Source organism: Borostomias antarcticus (assembly GCF_949987555.1).
Source record: "Borostomias antarcticus genome assembly, chromosome: 6".
Classification (NCBI taxonomy): domain Eukaryota; kingdom Metazoa; phylum Chordata; class Actinopteri; order Stomiiformes; family Stomiidae; genus Borostomias; species Borostomias antarcticus.
The window spans coordinates 27,161,265-27,182,403 of NC_140239.1; the positions used below are offsets into that span (position 1 = coordinate 27,161,265).

Genomic DNA, 21,139 nt, shown 5'->3' on the forward strand with positions numbered 1-21,139 from the left:
TACGTAAACAGGAGGTAGCAGCGACGTGAAAACAAGCCAGAAACTCTGGTTTTCCTGTCCACACGACAACACTGAAAGTGGAGTTTCTAAAACTTTTTCACCCTGGATGGATTTTTTTTGTGCGAGGCTGGAAGCCAGCGCACCTAGTATAGCGTTTGTCCGGTTATCACTCCCTCCCTCCGTCACTCCGGACAATGTTGGCCTGCATCTCTCTGTTGGTACCACTAGAGGCAGTAGTCCCAGCACACCAAAATCAAGAAGGACACCAAAATCAACCTGTCGATCTCCACTGCACAAGTAGAGTAGCGGTGAGAGCATTGGACTCCCACCCGGGAGACTGGCCAATGGGGATGACTTTATGGGACTATACTCCACACGTTCATCCTTTCACTCCAACCTTTTTATCCCTTAACTAAATTCCACACGTAGAGTAGTGGTCAGAGCATTGGACTCCCACGTGGGACATTCTCAGAGATTACCATCTATGCTGAGCGAAACCTCTAGTCTATATGTAGCTAAACAAACACTGTTGTTTACATTTTATACATCCGGTGGACTTCCGTTTCCCCCTTAATGATACAGACTACTACCACCTGGTGGTGTGAAGTTATTTCATCTCACACGAACGCAGATTGGAGGTTCCACTTGGCTACTGGCACAAACGGGAAACCTGTGTACCCTACCTCTCCTATGTGAGAGCAGGCTATTCTCCAAGGCAGGGGAAACTCTAAAAAGAGAAATCAAAAGCCCTAATGTTGTATTCCTTCCTTTCCTCCTTTCCTCCTAAATTCTCAATATATACAGAATATAAAAGGCAAAGCTCTCGATCTACCAGTCTATCTTCGTCCCCACCCTCACCTATGGTCATGAAGGATGGGTCATGACCGAAAGAACGAGATCACGGATACAAGTGGCCGAAATTAGTTTTCTCCAGAGGGTGGCTGGGGTCTCCCTGAGAGATCGGGTGAGAAGTTCAGTCAAGTGTGTGTTGTGGTGGTTCGGGCATCTAGTGAGGATGCCTCCTGGGCGCCTCCCTAGGGAGGTGTTCCAGGCGTGTCCAGCTGGGAGGAGGCCGCGGGGTAGACCTAGGACTAGGTGGCGGGACTACATCTCCGCACTGGCCTGTGAGCGGCTAAAGATTCCCCAGGCAGAGCTGGTTGATGCTGCCAGGGAAAGGGATGTCTGGGGCCCCCTGCTGGAACTGCTGCATCCGCGACCCGACCCCGGATAAGCGGATGAAGATGGATGGATGGAAAATTACAAAAAACATACACAGAGTTTACAAATACAAAGCAGTTTATTTGTTACATTGTAGCAATAAAGAGCAATAATTGAAGAGAACATTTATGTAAGTCGCTTATGAAAATGTAAGTACAATAATAGTGTGTAAATAGCAAAATACTAAAAATATACACGGAATCATGTAGGCTATAATGTGAAGTGAAATGCTATGTAATTAACCACAAGAGGCAGTAGTCCCAGCACATCAACACCAAAATCAACCCATTGATCTCCACTGCACAAGTAGAGTAGTGGTGAGAGCATTAGACTCCCGCCCAGGAGAACGGGGTTCAAGACCCAGTGGGGGTGAGTTTATGTTATCATCACTCTAACTGCTTTAGCCACTGAACGCTACCATTAATGTTATGGAAGCTGCTGCTAGTTTTTGTGAGCTCATGAGCTAACTGGCTATCCCACTCTTATTGTGCTGGATTAGCATTGGAGGCATTGGAACTGATGTGTCCAGGCGACAAGACCTATCTTAATTTATCAGACATTATTTCATGTCATTTCAATTCACAGCTATTTCAGTGGCATGACTAGCTTCCATCCTACCAGTCCTGAACAGAAACAAGCCAGCCACACACATAAGCCTGGCTGGACTTGGCCCGGTTCAGTTTCAGTGACCTAGAACAGTGGTTCTCAAATGGGGGTACGTGTACCCCAAGGGGTACATTGGAATACTGCAGGGGGTACGTGAGACTTTTTTTTTGTTAGTTTTTTACATTACTTAAGTTAATGTAAAAAATATACAATAATAGATTCAATAAAAACATTTAAATGTAAAATTTTTATATAAGTTTGATAAAAACATTTTATAGGCCTATTCAATAATCTCCACATCAGCTAATGCACTCAAAGCTTCATGTGTTGTCTTTGCTTGTACTGTAGCTAAAATCAAAAAGCCATTCACCATAGCTGAAGACCTGTTAGGCCTACATCCAACTGCTGTTGTATTGGCCAAGACTAGGCTGGACAAAACACAGCATATATAAATTAAAAACTGCCTTTGTCAAATGTTGAATTTCAGACATTTGAAATGTAGCATTAAAGTGTTTTTCAGTTACAAGGTTGTTTAAAGGAGTAGTAAAGGGAAAATTAATGTTTTAAGGTTACTTATGATCATATACAATGGTTCAGATCAAAACGTTGACAAAACTAGCACTTTTGAGAAAGTCTGATAATTGCTCTACCACCGTTTTGGTCATACAATGGATGTGGGTGGGCACCTTGAAAAATCTTTCAAAAACGTGATTAACTCTCGATTTCAAAGACAAGAAGCTCATAACCAGGGTACCTGGTCTAGTTTTCTCTAAAACTGTGAAGTCAACTGGACACCGAATTTTAGAAATTGCTGTATGAGCCAAACAGGCTACAGCCATGCTGTTTTCACAGAGGTCCTCATTGACTGATCCCTCTCGATTTATCAAAGCAATATAGAAATATTTAAATGCTTAAAATATATATAATATTTATATTATATATATTATATAATAATAATATATTTAATGCACCAGAATACAGAATTTAGCTATTTAGATGGCTTTTTTTCACTGGAGGGCATACCTGGATCCCCAATAGCATTGGGATCTTGAATGCCTAGGGTCCCCCCAGTGAATAATTTCCATTTCCACCACTGTGTCATGCACATTATTCTTTTGATTGATTAACAGTCAATTTGATTACACACTAACTCACATGTCTACCAGCAGACCCCAAATACATCATTGTATTCCATGAGTCCCCTGACATCATAATGCTCAGGCAGGGGTTAATTAATCAGTAAGCATGCATGTATTAGTAGTAGGCTAGGTACTTTACATTACATTACATTTCAGTCATTTAGCAGATGCTTTTATCCAAACGACTGACAATAATTGCATTTAATGCAGGAAAAGCCAATGTACTACTACTTGCCAGAACTCACAAGTGCATCTCCTTTCTAAAACAAGTGACTAAGAGCATAATCTAGTGCTGAAGGCAAAGTGCAAGAATAGCAATCTAAAATCCAATAGGAATCCCTGGTTGGGAAATCGCACTGTTGCAGCATCAAAGGACAACAAAGTAACACAGTCCAGACTAGATACAAATTTACAATATGGAATATGGAAAATATTCACTCTGCTTCTACAAGGACACATTCTATGAAGTGGGTCTTGTCATAGTGCTTGATGTCAATCTTTCAAAATGTTCAGTAAAATGCATTGCTTACTAAATGTGTTCGTGGTACAGTAATCTCTACATCTCTACAACGTTCCATTCCACTACAAAGGTAAGAGGTTATTAACTCTTCCTTCTTAATAAAAGAGGCGCTGTTACCTCCTTATAGTCTTCAAAGAGAAGTTATTCCCTACGAAGTAGATATGGTGTAGACTGTGGTGATGAGGAACTCCACCTCAGACCAGGCGAGTCATCGGGGCTGAAGTAGAGGTGGGGGAACAGTTCCAGGGTCCAGTCCACCCGGAACACAGCCATGGCTGGCAGGACCGGAAGGATACTGGACTCCTGTGAATCCGAGGCCCCTTTCTCTTCTTGCTGGAGGGCAGCCCTGGAGCTGGGATGGAGAGTAATTATAATAATAATAAATCAGATTTATTAAGCGCATTTCTCAAACCCAAAGCGCTGTACAAAAAAAAAGAAAGAAAAAAAGAAAGATCATAAAATATGTTTACAAAACAGTAAAAATGTCAGTAAAAAAGTGGAGTTTTTTTTTTAAATGCCAGTCTGAAAAGGTGTGTTTTACGGAGAGCTTTGAAGATCTTGAGAGACTCTGCCTCTTTGATGGAGTCTGGGAGTGAGTTCCACGGCCATGGAGCAGCACAGCTGAAAGCCCTGGCTCCTGTGGTTCTTTAGCCTGCAGCGCGGCTGCTGGAGGAGGGTGGAGCTGGAGGAGCGGAGGGTGCACTTAGGGCAGGATACTTTGACGAGGTCAGAGAGGTCAGATGGGCCAGTGGCATGGCTGGCTTGGTAGGTGTGGGCTAAAACTTTAAAATCTATGCGTGAGCGAACAGGAAGCCAGTGGAGGCTAAATAACACGGGAGTGATGTGCTCACGAGAGGAGGTGTGGGTAACAACACAGGCAGCACAGTTTTGGACATACTGAGACTGGTTGATGCATTTCGCAGATGCCCCCACTAGGAGGGCATTGCAGAAGTCCAGGTGCGAGGAAACAAAGGCGTGGGGGTGAGGCGTTCAGCAGCTGGCCAGGAGAGCAGAGGGCGGATCTTTGCCAAGTTTCTAAGATGAAAAAAAGAAACCTTGGTGATTGTCTTTATGTGGGCATCGAGGGAGAGTTGACTGACCAGTATCACCCCAAGGTTGCAGACCTGACCTGGTGAGGCTGAGGTGTCTACATTTCTCGATGATGGCCTGGGTGCCGACCAAGTTAACCTCTGTTTTTTTTTAAGACCCTGAAGCCCAGCATCGCAGCACCAAATTCCAGCATTGGTCGGAAGAAAGAATATCTTAAAATCTTGGTTCACTAGTTCACGCATGTAAAAACACTGTCCCTCTTTCCACACAAGCCGTTTGTGTGTATGAGAGCTTGCAGTTGATGAGGCTATTATACCACTCTCTACAGCTGTGTTCGGAATCGCTCACTCGTTCCCTCACTCCCTATTCCCTATATAGGGTTCACCATGTAGTGAACTACCTAGGGAACGGAGAAAATGTAGCATGCACTGTTCCCTGGAAATCAAGGTGAATTGTGGGTAATAAATAGTGGACTATATAGGGAACGAAAATTCCGTGGGAAATTCGGACACTACAAACAAAATGGCTGACGCCCTATATACTGCACTATATAGTGAATAGGGAGCGATTCCGAACACAGCTTACTTTTCTGCCTCAGTGACCTGCAGCCCTTTGTTGTTATGCCTTTTAAGGTGACTGAACCTACATTGGTGATTGGCTGTGCTCATTAAGACAGGAAAGCAGGGGATGCTAGAAAAACAGTCTTGGGAGTCTTTCATTTGCACCTTTGAGCTTTGCAAAGCCTCAACTTCAGATTAGCCAAATTTAAACATTTACACAAGGTGTGCCACTGGCACCTGTCTCCCTGAGTTAGATTACAATACTAAATGTGATGCTTGCAGAACAAATTGGGGTTTCGTTTCAATAATTCACTTTGAAACAGAGCCCCTCTCTCTGTTCTTTCTATGATGGAAAATGTAATGATAGCTCTTGATATGAGAGCCTTTTAGGTTTTAGTCTTTAGACATACAGTAAGTTACACTTCCATACTGAGCTTTAGGAAGGAGAACTGTGAGTAAACCTGATTTGGCCTCAGAGTAAACATTAGTAGGAGAGAAATCTGATCAACGTACAAAATAAGATTTTCATGTCACTCAAACAATATCACAGCGTTGCCTCTCAAGTGAATTGATATGAGAGGATTTAGAAAAATGAATGCTACCAGGCCTGTGCTTGCGGTCTTTCGCGTTGGTGGATTTCTGTATGACAGAAACGAGAAGGTGACATGAGGGAGATGAGGAACAAGTCACATCAGACAGTTGAAATGCACCCAGCTGACCCCAAGCGACGGCTAGTCTTCCTGTGGGGTCTGAAAACACACAACATACAACGCCTACATACTATATACTGTACGCACATTCAAACACATAGCATACAATATAATTAAAACAGCCCCATTGCCCATTGATACATGTGAGGAAATGAAAAGCATGCTGCCCTGTATGCTGTTCAAGAGGAGCCAATCATCAGATCATGTCTCATCTTGTCTGTTTGTTCTCTTGGTCTCCAAACGAGGGCTCCTGCCACCACATGACCTCATTAGCAAAGCTCTCAGCTCTGACCTGCCTCATCATCAGCTCATATCAATGTGTGCGTGTGTGTGTGTGTGTGTGTGTGTGTGTCCTTGTCTGAATAAGTGATTGCTTTCCTTTCTCTCAGAGCTTCATCTCTGATGTAATCAATGGTCCCCTTCTGTTATGCCTCTTGTCCTCTGACAAGAGACATGACAAGACTCAGGTCATTATCTTCTACGATTTAAAAAAGTGGTTAGGAGGTGGCAAGAGGTTGATTCAGAATATTGGGCAATAACAAGTGTGTGTGCCTCCACAGGCTTGAATCTTTTTTACCATCAGACTCTGACACAATAGTGGAATGCTGTAGGCCTATCTATGAAAACTAAAAACTCAGCTTTTGCACAACAGTAAATGAGCTGATGTTAAGAAGAAACAGGGAAATGCCTACATAGGCTACAGTGTAATTACCCTGGAAAAGTAGCCAGCAGGCAAAATTAAGCTCTAGTGGAGGAGTGGAGAGATGTTTCACAGTGATAAGGGTATCGTCTACTGAGCTGGGCTGTTGGCTCTTTGCCATGCTCTCTCTTGACCTAAACAGGACATATATGGCCACATCACTGACCACCACAGTCAATGTTCTCTGTGTGCAACGCCAGTGTAGCCAAGTGAAACGTGGAGTAGCTGGTGAAACGCCTCAAAGGAGCGCTGACAGTCCCTCCAAGAGGGACGTCCCTATTGGCGTAACTGTCCGCCTTGCAAGCGGGGGAGCGTGTGTTCGGGTCCCACCCAAGCCCTTAACATGGGTTACATTGGTGCTGTGACCCGGCTGTCCAGTGGTGTGGAGTGAGTTCAGAGGGGTGAGTTTAACGGGGTGAAACATGGAGTAGCTGGTGAAACTCACTCCTCAAAGAAGCGCTGACAGTCCCTCCAAGAGGGACGTCCCTATTGGCACAATTGTTAGCGTATCCGCCTTACAAGCGGGGGAGCTTGTCGAACATGGGTTCGGGTACTGCCCTGGACAAGCCCTTGACATGGGTTACACCAGTCAGCAGGGGCACAGTGGCCATTCAAGATGTGCTCCATCGGTTTTATGCAACAAAGTGGACAGAGGGTTGGACAGAGGGTTCAGTCAGTGTAATGTGGTCTCATTAAACCTCAACAAGATGTCAACGTGATCCTGTTCCTTCAATGAATAGAAATAGCATAGCCTATTTCAACTAGAGGGCAACCTAACCCTAGGCTGTGGATATGGCAACCCAAAAGGCTTATGGATATGGGTCCAAATGTGTAACTGTAGCCTATTAACTAATAAAAATCCATTATTTTCCAAATAGCATTTGTCCTATGCTGTTTTAGTCATAGGCCCTACTTAGCTAATAGGCTTAGGCTACCTTCATAACAGAAAGTTGCATCCATGCGACCTCTTTGCTGTTCAACGGAGTGAGTTGATACCTCTTTAAAATGCTCTCCATGTTGCCTCACATGTGATCGGACACAGAACTGGGATGCTGCTGCTGTTATATAAAATGCACTGTACATGAAGGTGTTCGTTCCGTCTTCCCGAGAACATTTCTGTGAATTCTTAGCACATTTAAAGGGTTGCCTCGGGATTGCTCTATACTTTCCACGCAGTAGCGACGGAGCTTCAGTCGGGTGTTGCGTAGCCCACAGTTGTTTGCTACAGTGGCTGGTGCGCAACTAAAAACTGCTTGCGGTGCCTAGCCTGCTAACGGTTAAACGACGTCTATCAGTCAACACTTTTAAACCACCAATACCAACCATCCAACTCCTGTGTGGAGAGATACAGAACCGACCGTCAGTGGATGCGAAAACAGTTTGAGGAAGCACTGCTTGTTCGGAGAAAAGGAGTGTGCTGCTAAAAGAGAGTTGTTCGTCTATTTAGTCTGTATTTAGGGACTGTGGAACAGTGTGTGAAGACTATAAAGGCTAGGAAGCCAATGTAATTCGGCGACATTGACTTTCGCGGAAGGCTGACGCGAGGCAAGCGGCGGTTCAAGTGCTGAATATAGCTGCCTGGCTAGTCTAGCTATCTTGACCAATTCCTACCTCTAGCTACATCGGACATCCAGTTCGACGGGATTTGCTTTCTGTATGCACCTTTGGGGAAGGTGCCCTAGTACGGTCATACTAGCCGTGGCAAAGCTTGCCAATTAAGCGAAGAGAGTGCCACAGAGACCTACGGGTAAGTAGCTAACGTTAGCTAGTTGTAGATGTGTGTCTACCCTTCTCCAACAGTATCCCTCTGCTCTGGTTTGTAACGTTAGCTAACAGTACATGTCTGATTATAAGCCTACATGATCTTGTCCGTCGCGATGGCGTTTGCTGTGTTGGTTTCGTGGTTTAATAGCTACATTATGCTATGGCAATAGCCATGATGAAGTCGGGAGATGTCCCAGGGAGTGGTACTTGGCCGTGCTAGCGTGCGCGGATGCATGGATAGGGTGGTCATTTTCACTGAACCCAACACTAGCTGCTCGTGGTCGGAGTGATCATCAGAGCAATCAACTCAACTTCATGTAGCCTATGATTCGTGAATTTAGTTTTGACCGTGTAACGTTATTTCTAAGAATATGAGTGTGGTTCTTCTCGGTCGTGGAAAGCATGATTGGCCAATGAGGATAATGATCTCGACTTTAAGTGGCGTCGGGGATGGGTGATAACACCACTGTAATAACACAATATAGCCAGCTATTTGGACAGCTGCATATCTAACGTTAGTCACTGCTAACTTTACTCTTCCATGAACTATTATCACATGCTTCTTTTCATTGACTCACTCATTGTAGCTGTTTTGATATCAGCCATATTTCTGTTTGCTGAGTGAGTGAAGTAGGCTAGTAGGTTGTGGGTGCCTTGCTTGCACACGTTGGGCTACGACGAAAGTGCGACGGGGAGTTTGCTCTCCCTTTGCATGATCTTGCTATTGTTTTGACAAAAAATCTGATTATTTTCTTGGGAGCCAAAGGAGGTCGGGGGGCCTACAGGGTAAACATTCCTTTTCAGCTCACATGTTGTGGGTGAACTGATGCTGTCGCTGTCACTGGCACCCGCAGGTGCTCTGAATCGTCCAAGCCACGAGTTTCTTGACGATGTCATTTGCGGCATATAGACGCTTAATGAGATTGTTTACATGCATTCCTTTTCTAGGGTGATGTAGGTAAATGCAATGAAATGCATTATATTCAACCAGAGGTGGTGGAAAACATAGCTGCAATATGGAATATATATATATATATATATATATATATATATACATATATATATATAGCCTATATATGGTAGAAAATCTAAAGGCCTATATCTAGATTCAAGATTAAAGTTGTTGAATAATCATCAGTAGGCTATACACTGTATAGCCCACAGTGTGGCTGGAGAGGCTGTTTAGTCTCATTTTGGACTTAACTACATTTAGCTAATGTGGGTGGAACATCAACCTCGTAACAAACACAAAGCCATTTTGTAACAAAGAACCCCCTGGAACACATTTCAGACAAATCCGTACATTCCTTTCCTTTCTGAAAAGGGATCTGGAACCTTGGGGTTCTATAGAGGAACCTTTTTTAAGAGGGTTGTTGTATTGCTACAAATAGTTCTATGTCTATAGTTCTATGCAATTTAGGACAGCTGCAGTGCTTTGAGGTGCGAGATAGTGAGTAGAGGCATGGGGCCACATACACCTGACTGTCCTGTTCATACCACACACTTTATAATCATAATATTCATGCCACGGATGCTGTTTGGCATTTGTCTTGGTACTCAAGGAAAACAACACCTAAAGAATGTGTGAAGCTGTCTGTTTTCAGTTTGAGAGTAGCCACATTTATTTATGAGCTGTTGAAGTGATGTTCTCATCTCATACGGCTATGGGCTGTCCTGTCCCATATCTGGACATAAGAAACACAGCAGGGATTTATTCCCAGGGATAAATTACATCTCTGTTCTTCTTTTACGATTTGGTATAGGCTAGAGCTATTTAGAAAGATAAAAGAGGAAGCCACTTGATAATTGAGTCACTTGCAATGGTCAACTTTGCTCTGATGCTAAATCAATTGAGAAGCATTCTCTCTGGTCCTGTAATCAAGCCTCATGAGAATTATATAACTGATTTGCTATCATGTGGTTATATAGCACACTATTAAATGTGTTTGCTAATGGCAGTAAAACGTCTGGAAAATTTCCATTAGAATCTTAAGATGGGAATTTATCCACGTGGCACTATACATACATCTATATAAGGATTAGCCTAAGTGAAGCGTTGTCTGGTAAAATATGTTCAAGAAAGCATTTGGGATGGGGGGGGGGCATCGTTTAAGCACTTTCTGCCTGCATCTGGTAGGATAGAAGGGACCATTTAGGCTAATCTTTATTTATGTTTTAAAAATCATTGTATTAGGCTACAGAAGATCAGTAGTAGAAGATATGTAGCCTAGAGCGTCCAGTAATTCTCATTAATTATCCAAAATGTTTTCTCGGGAATGTTATCAAAACTCATGTCACTATCTTATGAAAACCTATACACCGGTCCTGTGCGGCGTGCTCAGGAGCAGCTGACTGTGAGGGAAAGAACACTGTTCCCAATAACATAAGGACCCTATGACCAGAATTCCTATGGACACCAACACTGCTAAATTGCTTGGGGTTAGAAATTCACCTTATTTCTAGACTAGAATAATACAGGCCTGTTTATTTTACACCATCTGGGAATAAGCTGGTGCTTTCACTCCTATTTTTCCTCGGTATCGTTGTACATGTGTTGAAGCGGGTGATGTGTGGGTGAGCTTGCGTCCTGGGGGGCTTCCATCGCCTCACGTAGACATGCATTCATCGAGTTTATAATCAAGTTAATTAGTTTGACTTCGCGGGGGGATGCGATACCACAAATATTTTTTGTTTTACTCTCACAATAAACTGCTGGTCATTTCATCATTGGAGGACAGGGGTGTCAGCGAGGCTCGCCTCTATAGCAATTGGTTAAGATTAAGTTTTCTGCAAAACGGTGGAGCCGAACCAGGAAGAGCACATCGCGCAGCCACCGACCGTCCTACTCCCCAGCTCTGCCCACTACGGAGCTCTCTGCCATCACATCAGACCAGTTCAGCACTATTTCGACGTTTCTCCGGGCACGGCATGACGGAGCGTGTAAGTTATTATCTCGTAATAATTTCCCGACTAACCATTTTCAAGTATCGAGTGTTAAAGTTGCGATCCGACCCCGTCCAGAGATGAGTGCAGAACCCTATTTTCGCTTCGGCGAAACCTTCACCATGCACTGGAGTCGATAGCGTGCTAGCATGCCATACCCATTGGAGTCTGTCAAGATAGCGTTGGATTAGGCACTTGTTTTGATATCGTTTTGAGAAATCGCATAGAAAATGGGATGTGGAAGGCGAACTGTACCCTTATTTTGTGCGCGTTGCGTCTGGGTAGCCCCCAGTCCACATTTAAAGCCAGGCTACTTCAGATGGCAGGCTACGGCAAGCTGTCTCTGCCCTACCGTAGCCTACTGTATTTGTCGGGCTGATGTCCTGAAGTGGGCCATCGTAGACTATTGGACGTTTGTGTGTGTGTGTGTGTGTGTGTGTGTGTGTGTGTGTGGATCAAGGCGTGTCGGTCACACCTACGAAGCTCATGTTTTAATACTGAAGAAGTCAAGAATTCAAATGTAAATGATGCCTTCGGCATGACACCATTCAACACGCGTAAGCATGCCGTCTCAAACCTGGTATCGAAAATGATAGAAATAGACTAGCCTATCATCGGCTCGAAATAGCATAGCTACCATATGGACTACGCAAGTTTGTTTCTGCTTGCAATTATCAACATGTAATGACAATCACGGTGAAATGGTAGATTATGTTAATCACGCCTTGGGTTAACATGTAGGCTATGTGCCATATGCCTTTATTATTAACAGGCCTACATGTTAATTAGTAAGTATTTGTCGTGCTGTGGATAGTTTCCCCCTGGCTTAGCCTTACGTTTGTAATTGCGGGATAGGTCATCAATGCATTCATGGAACTTTTATATGATATGATACGATCGGGCTTTTCCGCTGGTCTGGTGTCTGAGTAAACTTGCTGCACCAGAATTGTGTCGCTGGACCAGAATATGCTATTTGTTGAAACAGAGTGCCAAACTGATACTGTAGTGCCAAACTGTCCCAAGTCCGGAGCCCTCATGTCACATGATTTAAATCCTGTAATGTAAATTTACCATTTACATGATTGATAACGAATGAGTCACCTTTTGACTCTTTTGACTTTCTGAAAGTCAGAAGATGAATTTCGTTCTCATTCGGTGCGTCAGAGCATTATGGAAGTGAACGTGGTCATCGTTTTTTCTCATATGGATTTCGTATTCTGAGTGCTAAGCTCTGTCTGTGTCCAGACTCTCAGAACAGTATCATTCAAGCGGCCGTGGGTCTGACCAATTACGCACGGGCGCTCTAGTAGGCTGTATAGGGTCATTGATCTCTTCGCTATAGGACTGGGCTTAGTGGGAAATTAATTTCAAGCACTCGCTTTTTAACGGAACCGTGCTTTCTTAGGCCAAAGAAATAGGCCATTGGTCAGATAAGTGCTAGTGCTTAAATAGCCTAATATTTTCCTTCACTTTCCATTATAGTGTTATTGACTAGATATCTTTTGTGGGTATGGTTGTGGATCATAGGGACTTTTATTGATTTTTTGAATGGCTATAGTCTCCTCCTTTTAAGTTTCAGGACCACATTTGAACAGTTGGGATTGCATCAGACTATTCCTCTGAGCTTCTAATTGTTGTTTTGAGTGGGGAGTCTGTTTGTTCCCTGAAAAAATACTGCTCCCTAAACAGATCGCCAAGGTCTTTGTTTCTTGTTTCGGATAATGTGGGTGTTTTTCTCATGTGGTATGCATATCCGATGCGTGCCTGGTCTATCCTTAGGCACTTCTCATGTTAGTGTTATTGTTAATGTGTTATCTGTAGATACCGTGACGATTGTTTGGTCTGTTGTCTTATACGTTTTCATATTGTTTGTATGATTCTGTAAGTGCTGACATATTTGTTCCTATCCTTGCCAGGGCTGCCTTGTATAAACAAAGCTCGGTCAAATAAAGGTTCAATAAATGATTAAAAACATACTATTAAATAATGTATTATTAAATAATACTTTCTTCAAAACAAGGTTGACAGTTGTGAAACCAACGGGGTTAATTCTTCCTTTATTATGTATATGCTAAGCGTTGGGTGTGTTGATTAAACTCACTCTTCCTCCTTATCTGCAAGGAGTTAATTAGAGTTGTTAATCAAGCTTCCGTGCTTCTCTGGTCCCCAGGCCCTGTGGGGAAGCATGTGATGACCCACGCCAGGGAGAAGAGTTCCCTTAGCCAGAACCGTAGCACAGGGAGGCGGGACAACTGCCCCCATAGGCCACATGTTGAGACCATGGGCGGAGCCTGGCCTGAGCGCTCGCTCCGATTCGGCAGGACCAAGAAGAGAAGTGAGACCAAACGAGGAAGAGGCGCGGCCAGGGAGATGACTGACAGGAGGGAGACGGCTCCCGGGCAGAACAGAAAGCGCGGCAGGAGGCGGGACAGGAAACGGGACAGGAAATTGTATCCACTGCGGGGGAGGGGCGGCGATTCAGAGGGGGAGGGGCTCAGCTGTCACGTCCTCCTTACCCGATTGGAGGAAGACATCCGCGAGCAGGAGAGCGCAGGAGAGAGGGAGGGGAGCGATTCGGGCGCCGCGCGCCCCACCCTCAAACCGGCCGGCGGCAAAGGGAAGGGCAAAGGCAAAGCCGGTGGAGCGAACCCGACGAAGATCAAACCAAAAACCAAATCGAAACCCGCCGCCGACCCCGGCGCCGGTCAGTGCGTTCCGTACGAGCCGCGCAAACGCCGGCTGGCCTCGCTCAACGCCGAGGCGGTGAACAGTCTGCTGCTGGAGAGAGCCAGCGACCCCCAGCCGGCGGCCAAACACGCCAGGAGACAACAGGACGAGCCGGCCGGCGCCGAAGCTCCCCCGGACCCCAACGCGGCCAGGGGCGGAGGGTCCAGAGGCCCTAAGGCTCCGCGAGGCGGCGGCGCTGGCGGCAAAGCCTCCGCCGCGCACAAGCCCAAATCGTGCCAAAGCCCCAAGCAGGCCAAGAGGGCCAAGGCGGACAGAGGAGCGGAGGCGGCGTCGGTCAGCCTGGAGAGTCTGCACGCCCCGGCCCCCAGGCGTCTGGCGGGCCTCAACGCCGCCGCCCTGCTGAAGCTGACCAGCTCCTCCGCCAGCAGCAAGCAGAGAGTCAAGACCGCGCCCGCCGCGGACGGCAGGGACCCGCCCGCCGCCCCCGCCCCTGCCCCCGCCGCCAAACAGCCGCGGAGGCACAAACTGAAACCTAAGAGCCGTCAGCACAAACACAAGGGGGACAAGCCCGCGCCTCTCCAAGGGGGCTGCGCCGCCTGCAAGAAGACCGGCTTCGAGCCCAAAGTGGAGTGGGAGACGGGCGGATGCACCCACCGCCTCACCAAGCCGGGGTACCAGTCGCGCAGCCTGCTGGCCTACCCGCTGAAGCCCGTGAAGGAGGAGCAGGTGGAGGCGGAGCTAAGTCCGTACTACTGCTGCCGCCCGGAGGGCTCGGTGGAGTACTGCCACCGCCTGGCGCTGTTCCTGGGCCAGCAGGCGTACGGCGAGCGCGACGACCAGGCGCTCGGCTCCGCCGTGGCGTCGGTGAAGCGCGAGTGCCTGGTGGCGCCGCCGTCGCTGGCCCACCCGCACCCGCACGCCGCGCTGACCCTCAGCCCGCACCCCTGCCTGTGTGCGGCCGACCCCTGCTTCTCCAGCTACTACGTGCACATCGCCCACCCGGCGCACGCCGGGGCCCCGTCGGGCGCGCTGGCCTCGCGGCCCCTGAACTTCGCCCCGTCGGCGCTGTGCCCCAACCGGGTGTCCGGCTCCAAGCTGCTGGGCCCTCCGGTGTCCCACGCCTCGGGTCTGGCCCACCCGGCGTTCTGCGGGTCGGTGGGCTCGCCCTGCTACAGCGAGGCCTGCCGGGTGAGCGGCTACGCCTACAGAGCGGTGCAGCCCGTGTCCAGCAGGGGGTGCTCTTTCAGCACCGGCTGCTCCGGCTGCGCACACGGCATCAAGACAGGTGAGAGGAGGCTCGGGGTTGTTTGAGGCTTGGTTGTTGTCGTTTACCCACGTGGCTTATCGCTGGAAAACGTCTGTTTGCGCGTGTGAGATGTCTGAAAAAAGCTGATGAATTCAAATAATCTGCTCTGTGCACTGTTCTGTTAAATGTGTTTTTCGGAACACCAGACAAATTCAAAGATTTGCCCTATGAGGACATTTTTCATTATTATAGTATTCATATTTACTTTGTTTTCATGTTTTTTTAATAACACCCCGTCTCTTTCCGATGCCTAATCACCAAGTTTCACTCTGCTCCCCTGTCTGCCTCTCCAGAGGGCTACCCCTCCCCCAACGGCGACCACAGCCCCTCCCTCCTGGGCCCCCCCTCCCTCCCCATCTCCAGCTGCCCCCTGCCCGGCGCCCCCTCCGCCACCCAGACCAAGCCCCGCCTCCTCACCCCCCGGTCCGACCGCGGCCCGCCGCCCGCCAGGCTAAAGCTGGCCAGGGAGTGCCCGCAGAGCGCCAAGCCCCGCAACGGCTCCCTGTCGGTGGGCCGCACCCGCCTGTCCCAGAAGCAGCCGGCCCCCGCGCCCGGACTCAGCCCGGCCAAGCAGAAGAGGCTCAGCCGCCGCCGCGCCACCAACGGCTGGCTGCCCGTGGGGATCCCCTCAGAGAAGGAGGTCTTCATCGCCGTGAGTGGAGTGTGTGTGCGTGTGTGTGTGTGTGTGTGTGTGTGAGAGAGAGAGAAGAGAGAGTGATTGTCAGCTCAACGTGGAATGTGTGTGTGCGTGTGTGTCTGTGTGTGTGTGTGCGTGTGTGCGTGTGTGAGAGAGGAGAGAGAAGAGAGAGTGATTGTCAGCTCGGTGTGGAATGTGTGTGTGTGTGTGTGTGTGAGAGAGAGAGAGGGAGAAGAGTGATTTTCAGCTCGGCAGGTAGAAGAAAAGCAAATGTCTCTCCTAAAGAGAGGGTGCTGCGTTTTCACCACGAGAGGTCCGTTTGATGATTGAGTGTGTGTTTCGCCATGCGTGCGTATTCTTCTGATAGTGTGTGTGTGTGTGCGTGCGTGTGTGACGTGTCTCGTGTCCCAGGGGGAGGATGAGACAGCCTTGCGACGGTGTTATGAAGGAGTGGAGAGAGACGGCGAAGTGATACGTGTCAGAGACACGGTACTGTTGCGCTCCGGTCCCAGGAAGAAGTCCCTGCCCTACGTGGCTAAGATATCAGCGCTCTGGGAGGACCCCAAAACAGGTGAGGGACACAAAATGGAAAGAGAGATATTGGGGGGGGTGAGAGGATGAATAGAACGAGGTGGGTGGTGTGGTGGAGTGGTTTATATGTGGATGAATAGGTGGGCAGTTCATTGCTGAATATAATATTCCTAGTCAGATCTGACTGTTTCCTTGTGGGTGTAGGCAGCACGTCAAAGGCAATTCTGTGTGATGCTCAGAGAGTGAGTGTGTGCGCGTGTGTGCGTGCGTGTGCGTGTGTGTGTGTGTGTGTTTCTCTCCTCAGGAGAGCTGATGATGAGCCTGTTCTGGTACTATCGACCCGAACACACCCAGGGGGGCAGAGATCCCAGCGCGCACTGTGAGGTGAGCCCAACTCAGCCCCGAGGCCCGTCTCAAAATCCGATCTTCATCACACGGTCTGAAGGAGCATCTTTACTTCCTCTCAATAGTCTGAAGTAGCAGCGTCTTCTCTCCTGGTACCCTTTGACTAGAGGGACGCTGATAAATGATTCCACCGCGTGGTCCTCCTCATCCACACTTCTCTCTACCGACGCCGAGACGGGATAAATTGATATGGCTGATGGTTGATGTTTGCAATTAGGCCATATGGCGGAAAGCAGATGGCGACGATCTGAAGCCTCTCAATTTGTGGACAGACCGATGGCGATGGCAGCTGCCGCCGGCCGCCGCGGTCGTCTTCGCCGCTCTCGCGTCGGAGAGATCCTTCGACTGTGCCGGGCGTGACACGTTCGTTCTCCTCCCTCTCCCTCCAGAACGAGATCTTCGCCTCTCGGCATCAGGACGAGAACAGCGTGGCCTGCATTGAGGACAGATGCTACGTTCTCCCTCTAGCACAGTATTGTAGGTAAGAGAACGTCGCCACAGCATGGGGGTTCTTTCCTCCTATTACCCAAGCTACCAGGTGGGGGGCGCTCGTTAGAACATAGAACATCTCCGTCGTTAGCATCTAGCCGTTAGCCGCCGGCTCCAGGTCGACCCAGGCGGTACGATCCGTCTTCCTCTCAATTAACACTTGTCCTCGTCGACTCGGCTCTCGCCGGGTAATATCACACGTCGGCGGCACTCCCGGCGACGGCTACAATTGAGGTGAGAGTAGTGGTGACAGACGCCATCATTATATTTCTATTATATTTATACCTTTAGAGATGTTATAGTGCTGAGTTCGTACGCGGCCTGGAGTCAACTTCAACTCTGGTTGAGCTGGACACCTGATGGTCCCTGTATTGTACTGTATTTTATATTGTGTATGGTGTATTGTAGTGTTTCTGTTGCGTGCTGTGCTGTGTTTTGTTGCTCTGGACCTGTACAGCCCTTTGGTCAACCTTGGTTGTTTTAAATGTGTTTTATAAATAAACGTTGAGTTGAGTTAGCAGTTAGGCTGTGAACCGCCAAAGAGCAAGCAGAGGCAGGGGGAGAAGAGAATTTATTAATATAATGATATGTATTAATGATGTAATGCCTATACCTGTTGTTAAGGTCAAAATCCAATTTATTTGTCACGTGCTACATCATACAAGTACAACGAGCAGTGAAATGTTTTTCCGTTAGCTGCTGGATTGTGCACACACTAAGCAAAGTAAAAAGGTACAAAGAGATACAAAGACATATTCAGTAAAGTGGCAATCCGATATGGCTAAATACAGGATATGTACAGGATGTGATTTAATATGCAATTTGATATGTATATTTACAGAATCTAGATATGTATAATTCTACCAAGTGTAGGTCAAGTCAAGTCAAGTTTATTTTTAAAGCACATTTAAAAACACAGCCTGGGCTGACCAAAGTGCTGTACAAGATAATAAGATACATATAGAAATCAATATGAAAACAATAAAACACAACAGCAGCAAGCAATACCAAACAAACAACAGCAATCAACAACAACGAGACAAAGCACATAGGTATAAATATAAAGTGCAGTTATGCTGAGTGTAGCTACTGACCTCTCCTCGTTCACAATCCCGATGGCCTGAGGGAAGAAGGCTATTGTCTGTCAAGTCAAGTCAAACTTTATTTATAAAGCACATTAAAAGCAACCCTGGTTGACAAAAGTTCTGTACAGTGGGCAAAAAACAACAAATTACATGACATTACAGTCATTTAGCAGACGCTTTGATCCAAAGCGACTACCAATAATTGCATTTAAAGGACAATGCTCGTTTTTGACAACCTGGACCTTATTTACGACATATTATAAGACGTTTGACTCACCGAGATCACTTTGGTGTAGTTCGGAGGCATGTAGAAGAAATTTAAAATCCAGCGCGAGCCAGTATATCCATGTAATGGCGGTGGTCGGGGCACCGAGAATGCAGTTTCTAAAAATCTATTTTCGTCCGCTAAACGGTTGTTTTCATCAATCTGATTTTATGAATCGACAGTTGTGATTCCCCAAAGCGAGGCCTTGTTGTGGTTTTCAAATACGTGGTCTTTAGCCTCTGTAATATGATCTTTAAACGCCTTTCCCCACTTGCTCCAGCACGCATGTGCACAGGCCAGCGCGCAGACTGGCTATTCTCCGGCTACACTCACGGCTCACATTCTCTATGCTACGATCGGATTGTTGGTGCCTGGAATATTGTGTGCAATATGGCTGAATATTTGTCAGATTTAGAGGATCTAGAAAATGAATTAGAATATGACGGACGTCCATATCGTTTTGAGCCAGAGTATACGGACGAAGAGCTCCTTGAAAGGAGGGTGAGGAGACGGAGAAAATAGCCGCTCTGCGCGCTGTGCGCATGCGTGCTGGAGCAAGTGGGGAAAGGCGTTTAAAGATCATATTACAGAGGCTAAAGACCACGTATTTGAAAACCAGGTTCAACAAGGTCTCGCTTTGGGGAATTACAACTGTCGATTCATAAAATCAGATTGATGAAAACAACCGTTTAGCGGCCGAAAATAGATTTTTAGAAACTGCATTCTCGGTGCCCCGACCACCGCCATTACATGGATATACTGGTTCGCGCTGGATTAAAAATTTCTTCTACATGCCTCCGAACTACACCAAAGTGATCTCGGTGAGTCAAACGTCTTATAATATGTCGTAAATAAGGTCCAGGTTGTCAAAAACGAGCATTGTCCTTTAACATAGGAAAAGCCAATGTACTACTACTTGCCAGAACTCACAAGTGCATCTCCTTTCTAAAACAAGTGACTAAGAGCATAATCTAGTGCTGAGGGCAAAGTGCAAGAATAGCAATCTAAAATCCAATAGGTGCTTAAGAGGGAGGATTGTTGTAGTACTTCTTGAAGAGATGAGTTTTGAGCCTGCGATGAAAGATGGGCAGCGACTCTGCTGTCCTGACGTCAGTGGGCAGTTCATTCCACCACTGCGGGGCCAGGACAGAGAAGAGCCGTGACCGTGGCGATCGACCACAGGGGCCTCGGAGTGACGGGGCAACCAGTCACCCCGTCACCCCGAGGTAGCAGAGCAGAGTAGCAGAGTCTGAGGGAGCAGTTCCTTTCATTGCCCTGTAGGCTAGTGCCAGAGTTTTAAACTGGATGTGAGCCGCTACAGGGAGCCAGTGTAGAGAACGGAGAAGGGAAGTTGTGTGGGAGAAATTTGGGTGGTTACATACAATATAATAAATAGCAAATAAGACAAAAAATGCAGAAAAACAGAAAATGCATACATTAATTACTGGGGCGCTAAGCTCATCATGTAATGGAGGCCACTGAGAAAAGGTGAGTTTCCAAAGTCTGGGCGGTTCTAATATGCAGCAGTAGGCTATTCCACAGCTTGGGGTCAGCAACTACAAAAGCACGGTCACCTCTGGTTTTGAGCCTGGATTCTGGGAGGTCCAGAAGCAGCTGATTGCTTGACCGGAGTGCTCTAGCCGGGCTACGGACACAAAGGAGTTCAGCTAGGTACATGGGTCTGGATGACCAGTCCTCCAGGAGTCACGGGGGCGTCTGGGAGAGTCTCTCTGCGGGGTCTTTTTCGGTTTCGCATTATGCTGCGCCCGTACCAGGCAGTGATGCTACCAATCAGGATGCTCTGTCGTGCATTAGGTGTCATTCTGACTTGTGTTTATGCCCCGCCCCCGCCCCCGCCCCCCCCCCCCGCCCCCCATCTAGATTTTGTGCCTTGGTGAAGCGTCGTGCTGAGGGCTCCGCCCCTGGCAGTGCCAGCGTGGTGCCCTGCCCCTCGGACTGCGCCCCCCCCGCCCACCGCCGCGTGCCCGTCGACATCGACCCGGAGCTGGTGTACCTCTGCCGACACGTCTACGACTTCCGCTACGGACGCATCCTCAAGAACCTGCAGTAGGGCGGCGCCGGAGGCCCCCCGACGCCCACGCGCACTCTAGTACACAACACGCCTCCTCCTGGCAGGGAATGAAGGATCAGTGACCCCCCTCTCCCCCCCCGGGGGTGTCTTTCTGGGGACCTCTGAAGTATCGGAGGAGGGGGGCGAGGGGGACACCAGAGTTTTGGAAATGGACCTGTTATGAAGTAAAGGGGGCCCCTGAAGCATCCAAGAGGGGCCCCTCGGGGTAATGGAGAGGTGAGATCATTAGTTGATATCTGATTCAGCTGATACAACTGCTATACTGATGTGGAGAGAGAAAGGGATTGGGGGGGGGGCTTCTCATCTACTTACACAGAGATGAGCTTTATATGAACTGTCAGCTCCACAGCACTTAAAGAGTTAATGGTTGCACGGTTGTTAACCATACAGACAGGCTGGCCTACGATTGGTTGTCAGTCTCATGGTGATGT

General features: G+C 47.6%; 1 protein-coding gene across 1 annotated transcript; it reads left to right on the forward strand.

Moving 5' to 3' along the window:
* Window positions 1–13,400: 13,400 nt before the first annotated feature.
* On the forward strand, window positions 13,401–20,687 carry LOC311310405 (bromo adjacent homology domain-containing 1 protein; the record flags this gene model as incomplete). Its single annotated transcript, XM_084439893.1, has 6 exons — window positions 13,401–15,183; window positions 15,498–15,856; window positions 16,253–16,412; window positions 16,677–16,756; window positions 17,167–17,258; window positions 20,498–20,687. The coding sequence occupies 6 exons, from the start codon at window positions 13,401–13,403 to the stop codon at window positions 20,685–20,687; spliced, it is 2,664 nt and encodes an 887-aa protein (XP_084296019.1).
* Between the last annotated feature and the right edge of the window lie 452 nt (window positions 20,688–21,139).